This window comes from Convolutriloba macropyga, chromosome 7 (genome assembly GCF_964194025.1).
Source record: "Convolutriloba macropyga chromosome 7, txConMacr16.3, whole genome shotgun sequence".
Classification (NCBI taxonomy): Eukaryota; Metazoa; Xenacoelomorpha; order Acoela; family Convolutidae; genus Convolutriloba; species Convolutriloba macropyga.
Window position 1 is genome coordinate 11,518,980 of NC_134474.1, and position 11,668 is coordinate 11,530,647.

At 35.1% G+C, this 11,668-nt stretch overlaps 1 protein-coding gene across 1 annotated transcript; it reads left to right on the forward strand.

The window, feature by feature from the left end:
• The first annotated feature begins 1,252 nt into the window (after positions 1 to 1,252).
• On the forward strand, positions 1,253 to 10,954 carry LOC142342090 (uncharacterized). The gene is made up of 2 exons (XM_075393280.1): positions 1,253 to 1,509; positions 10,507 to 10,954. The coding sequence occupies exons 1-2, from the start codon at positions 1,306 to 1,308 to the stop codon at positions 10,864 to 10,866; spliced, it is 564 nt and encodes a 187-aa protein (XP_075249395.1). The 5' UTR covers positions 1,253 to 1,305; the 3' UTR covers positions 10,867 to 10,954.
• Positions 10,955 to 11,668: the final 714 nt, after the last annotated feature.

Sequence of the window (11,668 nt, forward strand, 5' to 3'; positions counted from 1 at the left end):
GAACTACTGTGCGCAGCAAACACCTGAATAGTTTGACCGATTGCCGAGAGGCGAAACTCCTGATCGCCCTAGATTATGGTTGTCAATAGACGCCGTTATATTTCCCTTGATGTTCAGGAGGTCAGTTTTGTTAAAATTTAGTCTCATTTGATTTTGTTTGCACCAAATTGACAAACTAGAAACTGCGGTTTCAGTATTGCATTGCTTCTCACTTATCAGTTTCATATCGTCAGCAAAGCCATAGCAAATTACCTCAATTAGGTGTTCAGGTAAGTCGTTGATGAAAATAATGAAGGAAAGCGGTCCTAATATAGAACCATGTGGGACACCATTGGTGACTTCTATCAAATCAGATACCTCAAATCAACTTTTGAAGAAGGAAGGCTGCACGGTTCATAATTCACTCGCCTCTAATTCTTTGTTTTCTTATTATACTTGACTACCTCCGATTTGTTTACCTAATTTTACTAAAAGCAGCTATTTGATTCAGCTTAGGTCAATGACCTTTGCTATAAATCTATTGTGTTTACCTGTTTGACGATGCTATGAGCAAATACTTGATTTCTAGATATTCATTTCTCAAGACGCAGCTCTAAAGAGTTATAATGCCTTGTCTTTAAAATTATATACGATGCAGTTATGTCTCATAGTAGGGGATCACTACCAGGTATTTGGAAAAATTAATTGCAATTAATTGGCTAGACAAAAAGGAGCAATCAAATAATTTATTTTGCAAATCATAAAAATCAATTATTGCAATTATTGATCAATTAAATTTGAAGTTCTATCATTTATTTGTTTTCGCAGATTTGAAAACAGCTTTGCCTTGATTTACCCCAAAAATGTACGCAAATGGTTATATCTGAATTTTTCTGAATTGTTCAATTTCTAATCAGCGACGAAAACTTTTTAACACCCAAATCTGTCAAATTACATACGATCTCTGACACAAGTTTGTGTTCTCGTGAATTTTTTCTCTAGTTGCGGGTTTGTGACCTGACAAAATGCTACTGCAATTTCCGTCAATTATTGGGCAATTAATTGTGTCGTTCCAATCATTTATTGCAATTAAAATAGAGTAACCAATCAATTATTGCACTCAATTAATTGCCAATTATTGCAATTACAATTAATTTTTCCAAATCTCTGATCACTACTCGTCTATTGGATTGTCCTGCGCGGCTTAAGAGCAAACCCCTAATCTTTTCTTTCAGCAATATTTTCGATATGCTTAGGACGTATTATGGTATGGAGTGCTAATTTTGTGGTATTTTAGATTGCTGTAATGGCACTTTCTATCGTACGATGAACAGCTTAAATCCTTCTTCAGCCGAATCTAGAGCATGTTCATCGAAGGCAACACTTAGGCAGCACTCTTCTGGATCGAGACCCAGGAGTCGAAATCTATCAATGGATGGAGATTCGGATTACGAAGATGGCGGACCAGAAGACGAATCTCTAGAAATGGCAAGAAGAGCGTACAATCAGCAACTCTCCGATGCCTATAAGGTAAGACCTAAAACCTAATGGTTTCGTTCGTTTTGAATTTTAGTAGTTTTGTCCACGATTTCCGCTGAGCAAAATTTTATTTTTGTCAACAGTCTATAAATCAATAATCAACTAAAACAGTGATGAGTTCTTGAAATCATGGGATACCTCGTTTCTTTAATTTTTGAGTGCCCCATATTTAAATGGATTTGAAAAGAGTTGATGAGTATGAGGAAGTAATTTTAGTTTCCACTATTTCCTACATTGAGGACAATCAGCTGTTGTTTTACGTAGCTCGATAGCGTTCAGTCCATCGGTGCCCTGCGGTTGAAGCCCAAATGTAATCTTTGTGGAAATTATGTTCTCTTGTTAATAGCCGCACAGCAATAGCTGGGGCTATTATTGGCCTTCTCCTGTTTTTTTATTACGACTCGAAGAGAAGTATTGGTTTTCTTAAGGTTTTTTCTTACCGGAAGTACTTCGTTCAGGCGCTGTTTTGACCTAAAAGCGAAAGTGAGATAAATTGCGGTGTGAACTATTTTTTCTCAGCGAGAGAAGCTGTTTTGATCATGCGCTGCGTTTAGTGAATGACTTTTTGACTTTGAAAAGTAGTTTTTGAATGAGTGGCACATATAGATAACCGTTTTAAGCCGTTTTTTTTTGGTCTAAGTGGCCCAGTTTTTTTGCTTGAAATTTGTTTTTTTGTAGCACTTAATTTTATTCAATGCTATATTGAAATGTTAATCTCTGAAATTGATAGCAGTGTTTCGCAGAGCCTGAAAATGCGTTTCAAGATCAAATTTGGCACATATTTCTTGATTTCTTAGTTAATTTTTGCCTTTTTCTATTAATTTCTTCATTTTTGGATCTTTCTGCCGTCTTTTTGCAAAAGTCAGTTAATAGGGCAACTTCCCTTCAATAATTCATATACTCAACGCCTCTTTCTACCTCGATGTTATTTTGTTTTTATAAAATTGTTCATATGCTAATCCGATTTTGGTAGTTTTTTTTCCAATTTTTGTCAATTTTTTTTCTGTTTTTTGTTTGTAATTACTAGAAATAGTCTTTTTTTTGCAATATGAGGGACTTTAATTCCTTTTCAATAAAAGTTGAATAATTTTTTAGCGTTAAGTTTTTGAAAAACAGTTAAATAATTTTCATAAAGCAGTCTTAAAAACTTTTGACATTTGTTTGCAAAATCTTTCAATGTTTAGTATGCTTAAATTCGGCTTTTTCTTTTTTTCTGTTTAGGAGGATGGATCTTTGTCTCGGATGACTCGTTGTCTTTTCTATGTCTCGAATGCTGAACAATGAATTGTATTCGTTTTTCTTGATTTTTTAATTTATTTTTCAACTTTCAAAAATGAGGAATTTGGCTTTGTTATGGTGTTCCTTACAATGTTTCCATATTCTTCTCAATCTAGTTTGTATCATTTTAGCTTGTACTGTAACCTACCTTTATATTGGTTATTTTGCTTTTTTCAGTTGTTAAAAAGTTGAATGATTTCAGCTTTTTCTTCATTTTACTCATTTCTTTGGTTTGCAATTGATTTCATTTCTTCGGGCTTTGGTATTGTTTTTAAACTTTTGCCTTTGAATTTTACTCTGTTGCTGATGTCTTCTCTATGATTAATTTATTTTGGAGTTAGTGTGAAATCATGTTGTCTAGCGTATATACAACAAGGAAGAAGTATGTGTTGTTTTTGTCCTAATTGCATTGATTAGAAATCTAATTGCAGTGGTTTTCTGGTTCTTAATTTTGAGCATTTTTTGAAACATTTAGCTTGGTTTCTAGAGTATTAGCTGGCGTCTGCTTTCGCGATCTTTCTGAGTGGAATCATGAGTTGGTAAATAATAGCACTGTCGGCTTTTTCAGCCTATCAGTATTTTGACCATCCTAATTATTTCGGACTTTTTTAACATTGACAAACGTTTTCAATATTAAGTTTTGCTGCATATTGTTTCTCTTGGTGAGTGGTTTAAATTTCACCAGTTTTTAGATTAGAATTTGGGAGGTAATGAGTTAGTGGTTTAATTACGGTCTGCAATTACGGTTTTTTTGTGAAGTTGCGACGCTTCGAGTCTCTTCCGGCTATGTTTTTCATTCGTCGTCAAGATTTTTGTTACGACCGTATGATGTCACAAGAACTTCAAATCTGCTTTTTGTTTATTCATTCATGCAATTTCAACTGAAGTGCGCGCGTGACTTACCTCGCTCACAAAAATGACTAACTCACTTTCAAATTGACTTTTATTTACTTCAAAGAGATAATATCAAATGGATGTGTCACTCTCAATGAAGGTTAATTTAGAGCAGCTAATAGAGGCAGCAAAAACTTATACAGATTTTAAATCAAAATATAACATATCAGCCTTCAATGAAAAGACGAATTTTTTTGATGTCTTTTTCACTGTTTTTTTTTGAGACTTCAGATCTACGAAGCTATTGCGGCCATTTTCTGGCGATCTGCCAGCTATGTTAGTTATTGGTCTATAAATATATTGAAAAGTCGATTCTAAATGACCTTACATTTTGTAAGTTGATCCGGCTCTCTGGACGGAGAGAAGGCTAAAAAACCTCAATTCAAAAAAGGCCCTCCCTTTAAGGGTGGTCGGTCAACTCGGGGGTGGCAATTTATCCTATTTACTTGTGTAAATTTTGACAGTTGTCAAACATCAAAGAGTGGCATATACAAAGTAAAGACAGGATAACTTAAGAGGAATGAGTAAAGATATGATTTGAAATTGAGTAGAATTTTCAATTATAAGGTGATTTAAGATAACAAAAGCATTGTTCCTGTTATGTTTGCAAAAGACGGGACGCCAGTGCATTAATTGCGCGCCGTGGAGGCAAAATATAAAGCTTCGCAAAGCGTGAAGCTAATTATTGTCCTGATGTATGTGATCAATCAAATTGCTTTTTCTCATTGATTCTTGCTACCAACCTCTCAATTGCTTTCGACGCTGACAGGCCAGCTTTTCTAGTGAACCAAGTGGTTGATTCTCTACTTAATTTTTATTTCTTCGTGTTTCAATTTTTGGTGGTCTTGCATTTTTTAGAATTCGAGTATTGTTATGACAACTCTTAGCAAATGGATTCAGCACTTTGACTCTTAAAAAGCGCGAAAAATAGCCCGTTTGCTTTGATATCTAATGCAATAGTAATGACAAAGGCTCACGACAAAGGTGCTGATGCGTTTTACCTACAACTAGATTTCAACAAAGCATTTGATTGTATTCCACAATCATTATAAGCAAATTGGCAGGCTTCGGATTTGGTGGAAATTTAGTTTATTACGGTTGCTAGATTCATATTTATTGAAAATACGTGTGTTCATCTTCATGGTCCTCCGTTTCAGGTGGAGTTCCACAGGATTCGATTTTAGGACAATTACTGTTTTAGTTATCATTAATGACCTACCTGGTGTTTCAATTTTTGACCACTTTGCGGAAGATGGTAAGACATTGAGTTTTGATTTGCAGATTTTACAAGATGATGTTCAGTCCTATTTGAATTGGGCCGCGAGAAATTCAATGCTGTTTTATGCTTCCAAAACTCAGTTTTTATCGGTTGAAAAACTAAGAAAAATTTGATGATTGTTGGTGGTGAAGTGGTCGATTACGTGATCGCAGCCAAGAATTTACGGATTTGTGTTACTGAAAACCGTAAATGAAACTTCCATATATTGACATCACTCAGAAGAAATCTACGTCTTGAGCTACCTCTTGAAACCAATATAATGTACAAATCATTCTTTATATCAATTTTCCGGTACTGATCGGAGATTTGGTCACCTTGTGCTGAACTGACGTATTAAAAGTGTAAATAACCGATTTGCTGCATGATTCAGGTCGAAGATCTTACGATTCTTAACCGATTTTTGACGGGCGAATACGATGTGAGTGCTATGCAATTCATCCAAATTCATTGCAATCAACGCTTGCTAAGCTCGTGCAATCCATTTTTTAAAAAAGCAAAAATTCATATGTGAAAAAATGTGAGACTGGGAAATATAGCTCAAACTTGTACGAGTCTGATTACTTTCATCGACTCCTGTCTTTTCAAAATTAAGAAAACTTTTATTTGCTTTTGTTAATGAAAAATTTGATAATTTTAGCTGGTAGTGTTCTCCTTGGATATATAATGCTTCATGAAGCAATTGAGTCTTTTACACTACAATATGGCCATCAGTTATGGTACTTCCATTTGCGGAGGTTTCAGCTCGCAAATTTAAAGGACAGGGCTTCCTCCCCTCTGACAGAATTGCTTAGTTTATTGAGTTTCTTAGCAAATGGGTCGAGTATATAATTTTGCCTGATGCAGGTTTGGCCACCTTTTAACAAAGTCAAGCATAAGCTACATTTGATGTTTCACCGCACGCACAGGTTTATATTTTTATAGGGTTCTAGCCATATCCGAGGCCAAGTCCTCTAATTTTTCTTTTGATAAATCAAACTTGCATAGTTACAACGGAAGCACTCTTAAGCAGCACGATGCTCCTTTTTCCTTTGCGAGATCTAGAGAATAGCTTTTTCAGCGATCGGAGCTAAACAGCTGTTTTCAGCTCTAGGTCTTCAGGCAATCGAAGGTCATTTTGTTATAGGATTCGCTATTGAGTCTAATGAATGCTGAGATCGGTTCATGAAAAATAAATACCTGAAAATTATCAGACACAGCTCCAAAAAACATACTCAATAGAATTACGTATTTCCTCTGAATTTCTGCCTCCTACAAAGGACTTGCATAAATGAGTGCTTCATCAAATGAGTTTTATTGCAAAACCAATACCTTTCTCGCCCGAATGACTGTAATTAGCAGAAAACAGTCAAAAATGGTTTGTGCTCTGCAATGGTAAATCATCCTTCTTTCCACAATAAGAATACAAAAATTTGCTTTTTCGGTGTGAGGGTGGGGTGGCACAAAAATGCTTAAAATTGAGGCTAGCTTAAATGAGAGTAAATGATATGTTCAATTGCTGGAGCCTCTGCATGAGGCTAGGACTTTACTCAGGACTTACCTTTATAAGGAAACCGAGTCTTTGGTTTGGTTTATTGCTTTTCTGGTAAAACAATGCAATTTTGAATTGCCCTCGCTGGTGATTTTGAGGATCCAGTGAAGCCCCTATTAACCTATGGACGTGGGAGATGTTCAATGTGACGCATTTGTTTAGCTCGCAATTAGCTGTACCCTCAACAGGCATAATGATAGAGGTGACCCATTTGTTAACGTACTCCAAGAGAGCGATGCTGTCGAAGTGGAGTCATGTCTCTGAATTTGCAAGTTGACACCTTCGTAAACAGAAAAGCCACAATTGATGACGATGCTAAACTATATATGAAAGAAATTGCTCCTTTTGGTTCCTGCTACAGTAAAAAAAATAGCCAACTTCTCTGTTTTAATCTCTCGTGCTCTACAGGAGATCATTTGACAGTGTAGAAAGCCAATCAGAGGTTGACGGTTAATATAGCGCGGAAAAGACTTCTCATAATCTGACACGATTAGGTACAGGAATTCTTAGTTAAAAACAGAAGACTTTTTCCGAGTAAGAGGGAGGTCAACTTTCCTTTCTTTGTTGTTTGAAGTTTTATCTTGTGCTCGAGCTCCGCATCTTTCGCGTGATTTAGATTTTCAATTGAATAAAAATGCACTGAATTGACCGATTATAGGAAGCTTGGAAATATAAAACAACCAAATCATTTTTTAGCAGACATATTTATTTAGCAGAAATATTTTTGTTTTATCTAAATTCTTTTTAAATATATCGGACATTGAAAATTTTGTTAAGCTAAAACAGAACAGATTGGGACATTATGTTTCTCTTGAACATTTCAAAGTTATACGACAAAAAGTATTTTGGAAAAGAGTGAGAATTTTTGGGGTCTTTTTTCTTTAAACTCGTGAATTAAGCATTAAAATGAAGCCCCCTATTTCTTTTAGACAAAAAATTAATTTGAAACAGAAGAGTTAATGGAATATGCAGTACTTCAATAAAATTAATGGAAAGCAATCTTTTCTAATTTTGCTTTTAAAAATGATCTTTTAGAATCTAGCTTCTATGTCTCGTGTAATTTTTATCAATAATGTGCTCATTTTGATTGTAAAGTCTGATTCAATTGAAACCGTGCAGAGTTCATCTCTAGCGGATACTCTCTTTTAGTTCCTGAGTTAGCCGTTGAAATCTTGTAGTCTGGTAGGTTTAGAGTTTGTCCTAACTAAAACGAACAGTTGACCAACTTTTCATTTTTGAAATAGAAAAGCATGAAGCTATTATTTGGTAAGGTATGAAAGAACTTTGCATATTGTACATCATTATCTTGATGGTTTTTCTCAAAATTTTGATTTACATGCTTTCCAGTGTACTAGGTTTTTAAACTAAAGAGGCGGAGTTTTCCAGAGGGTTGTTTTTTGAAAATTCAGAACTATAAAAGACACTTATTGCAAAAAAAAAAGAGAAAAGAATGGGAAAAAGACCCTTTATACTGGTCTCGAATATTAATCTGTTTTGCTGGCGTCCTCAATGAAATTCTGTTTTTCTGCTGAGAATAATTCACTGAAATTAAACATTTATAACGGCTATATCAAACAACCCATGCAACTCAAATAATTACAGACAATTTATCAAAGCTTTATTAGAAACAAATAACTAGTTGTTTGAGCGTTTTAATTTGTTGTTCTGAGAATCTTTGCTTTGTTACAGAACACTTGATAAATAAAAATATGATAAACACAAAATAATGAACACTATAATAAAGAACACTTAATTTTTTCCGTTTTCTTTATTATAGCTGAGAAGGTGTGAGCTGAGCGTAGCTGTATAATTTTTTGTTTCGTCGCCTGATGGCCTCTTTCATTTTTCACGCCCAAACCAATGAAAGGCGGGTTCTCAGGTTCATTCCGCTCTTAAACTCTTGTCTTTTTATATGCGTTACTTCTGAGCGAATGCGTACCACTATGCTCTTGAGCTGAATTGCTTTAATTATCATAAAGGATTTACTCTCTTCAAATCCATTTTGACACTAAAATTAATGTTACTCTGATGGCCAGTAAAGGGGGTCCAATATAATGAAAGTCATTAAAAAAGTTTCAAAAAAGGGAAAAACATGTTTAGTGTTTTAAAAAGTCAGCAACTTCATGTTGATGGATTCTATTATGTTGCAAATTGGTGCAAATATTTGGCACAATAGAAGTCTTAAGTTAATGATAATGTGACTTGATGAAAATTTAAAATTCTGCACAGTTAAGGTTTTTTCGAATGTTCGGTTTAAGCACTTTTAGGACGAGTGTCCTTCAGAAGCTTACTGAAAAGTGCTGCAGAAACTTACTGAAAAAGTTGATTCGAAATGTTTTTGATAACGGAAAGAAAGCTAAATTTTCTCGCAGAACAGAATAAAGGCGTCTTGTTGTTTCTGTAAGAGTGTAATTTCATAAATGCCGAAAGCATGATAGTATTAGATCTGTTAATTATTTTTAATAAATTGATTTGAAGTAAGAATATAAGAGCTCCCCAATTTTCTCAGCTCGCAAGTCTCTATCCTGTTCTGATTTTGCAAAAATTGACTTTGGTGTCCTGTCATTCTCACGAAATAAAGGGGAGTATTGGTTTTTGAGCGTTTTAGTCACGGCGGTTTGGTTTTGAGCTCTGGTTTTGTTAGAAATTTTATCTTCCCTATGTAATCAACAAGCTAGAAAGATGCTCAATAGCATAGATAGGAGTTATTGTTGGCCTTATCTTTGTTTTTAGTTATTTCGTCTTATCGTCTTAGTTTTAAGATTTTTGTTCCGACCAAATGACGTCAGACTCTCTTCAAAAAAGTTCTTTCAGGCTTAATTGTATTTGTGGCGCCAATTTTAACTCTTATTTGAGTTAGCTTTTTGTGCATGTGATTGGAGAATTTTTTAGGGACGCAAAACTCAACTCACTCTCAAAATGACTGTTTTTCGTACTCATTAATGATGCTTGCTTTAAATTGAGGATCAACGGAAGGTATCTCTATGTAGTCGAAGGTATTTGAAGGCAACTTTTCGGACATCACAGCAAGGTTAAGAAGGAGACAAACTTTTTTTGCTATTTAGAGAACACATTCTACGCATCTTATCGCATATTTTGGCAATGTGTTACCTTTATATTGTTATGTTGCACTTGGTTTCTATTCAGGGATTGAGAAAGTGTTACAGGTGTTTAATTGTTTCAAACGAAGTTTGTTGCAGTTATTAGTCCTGCTGATCTTTTTGTGATTCCGTTTTTCACACTACCAATTTTACCTCTGACCATCGAACTTGAGGGAAATTTTTGAGGTTCTGTATAAACTGGTAATGCGCGAAAGCCGTAGGTTGTTTAGCAGTTCTCTAAGAGCTTTACTAGCCCCCCGATAAGGAACAGAAATTGAAAAGCTACACTTTTGCCTCATTTTGCTTTTGCGTGACAAATTGGTTAATTGGTTACAAGTTTTTTCTAGAAAAAAAAACAATTATTCTTTAATTAAGAAATTTAATTACGAATGACACGTATATTATTACGAGTATTTATCTCCTCCTAAAGTTTAACATCTTCACCCTCATTAGGTGAGATGAAAGGTAAATCAAAGACTAAATTGATTACGCTCTTCACACTTTTTCAGGTCAGAACATATCGAGTGTGACTAGGTTTCTCACTTGGTTTGTTTGTTTTTAATTGAGGTCACAATTCTTTTTTTTTGAGAAAAATCTCAAAACCTGGCGTGGTGTCATCAAATTCCTTTCACGACAGGAAGATACTTTGATAACTCAAAACAAAATTGGGGCATCTGCAACTGCCTGTACTCACTACCTAATGCTGCAATAGCTTGTCAATGAAGGCTTTCTCAACAAAGGCCATTTAAACTTTTCAAACTGACGAAGCTATATTGTATTAGTATTAATGTTTCAATTTTGTTACCAATGTGTCTCATTGGTCTATAGTAAACTCTAGTTACATATTGCCTGTTGTCCGAATAAATGCCCATGTCAGGACGGTTCGAATAAATGTAAATTTGTTTTAGGACGGTTTTCGAGAAGGTTTTGACAAGGGGCAAATCAAATTAGCACAAGATGTATTCAACGAATCACATTCAAGCTCTGCAAAGTCACAAGTGCCTTACGGCCAGTACCTTGGAATAATCAAAGTATTAGAAGCCAAAATACTCACTACCCAACAAAGCTCTGCATCCTCTATAAACACAGACGAAGATGAAGTAAAAGCAATCTTAGATCTGAGCAATTCTACTTATGGCAAACCAATGACACGCACAATACTACTGACGAGACTAAAAACTCTGAGAGATTCGAAAGTGGTGTCTCGGAATGGAGCACTGGTTAGCCTGATCAAGGAAACGGAAGAATCATTAGCTAAGTTAAATTAGAAGATTAGTTTACAATTGTTGCTATGTTTGACATGGGCTTAATTGTTGCCGTGCAACATTTCACCCGTTAATTTAGAGTATGATGCAATAGTTTTTGGCCTTATAGGTAACCAAATTAGCGCTCTCGGCTCCAATAGCTCCCTCAGAAAATAAAGCACCCATAATCGGTACGTTGCTAAAATGGCAGCTTTAGCTTTCAGCGCTTAGTAAGTTGACGTCGAAGCCCCTCCGCTGACAACTGCGGGAACCTGAATTTCCCATTATAGCGACATACTATTGATAGTGCTGCTGTTTCCCGGCAGATTACAGATCATTACACAGCATTACGTTTCAGTTTTTCTGTACACTGACAAAGATATCAATGCATAAGAGGGCATTTAGTTTTTGAGCTACGATGAAGAGAAACGTCATTTATCATTGAGGAATTTATTAAAAATTAGTAAGTTTATCCTTGGTAGTAGTTTTTTCTGATGGTAGGTGAGGCTTGAAAATTCCGCACACGAAAAGATTAAGTTTTGCGAATTAACGACCAAAAGAAAGGATTTTTTTGATTTTTAATTGATTTTAAATGAAGCTTGTAGCAATTATATTAGTTATGCTGGTCTTTTTTTTAAATCGGGTTTTTGTCTTGGGAAGATAGACTACCTAGGCTTAAGCTGGCGCCTGCCAAAGCCAACGCCTCGCTTGACAGCAATTCGTCTCACCTTCTTCCATTATGTTTGATCTATTCAAATAAGCACAATTTTAGCTATGGCGCAATTTTCTGTACTTGAGAATGTTTAATTTGATGTTTAATTTTTAA

Coding starts and splice junctions, on each gene's coding strand:
- LOC142342090 (XM_075393280.1), top strand. CDS start 1,306: ATGAACAGCTTAAATCCTTCTTCAGCCGAATCTAGAGCATGTTCATCG. Junction 1,510..10,506: donor AACTCTCCGATGCCTATAAG/GTAAGACCTAAA, acceptor AATTTGTTTTAG/GACGGTTTTCGAGAAGGTTT.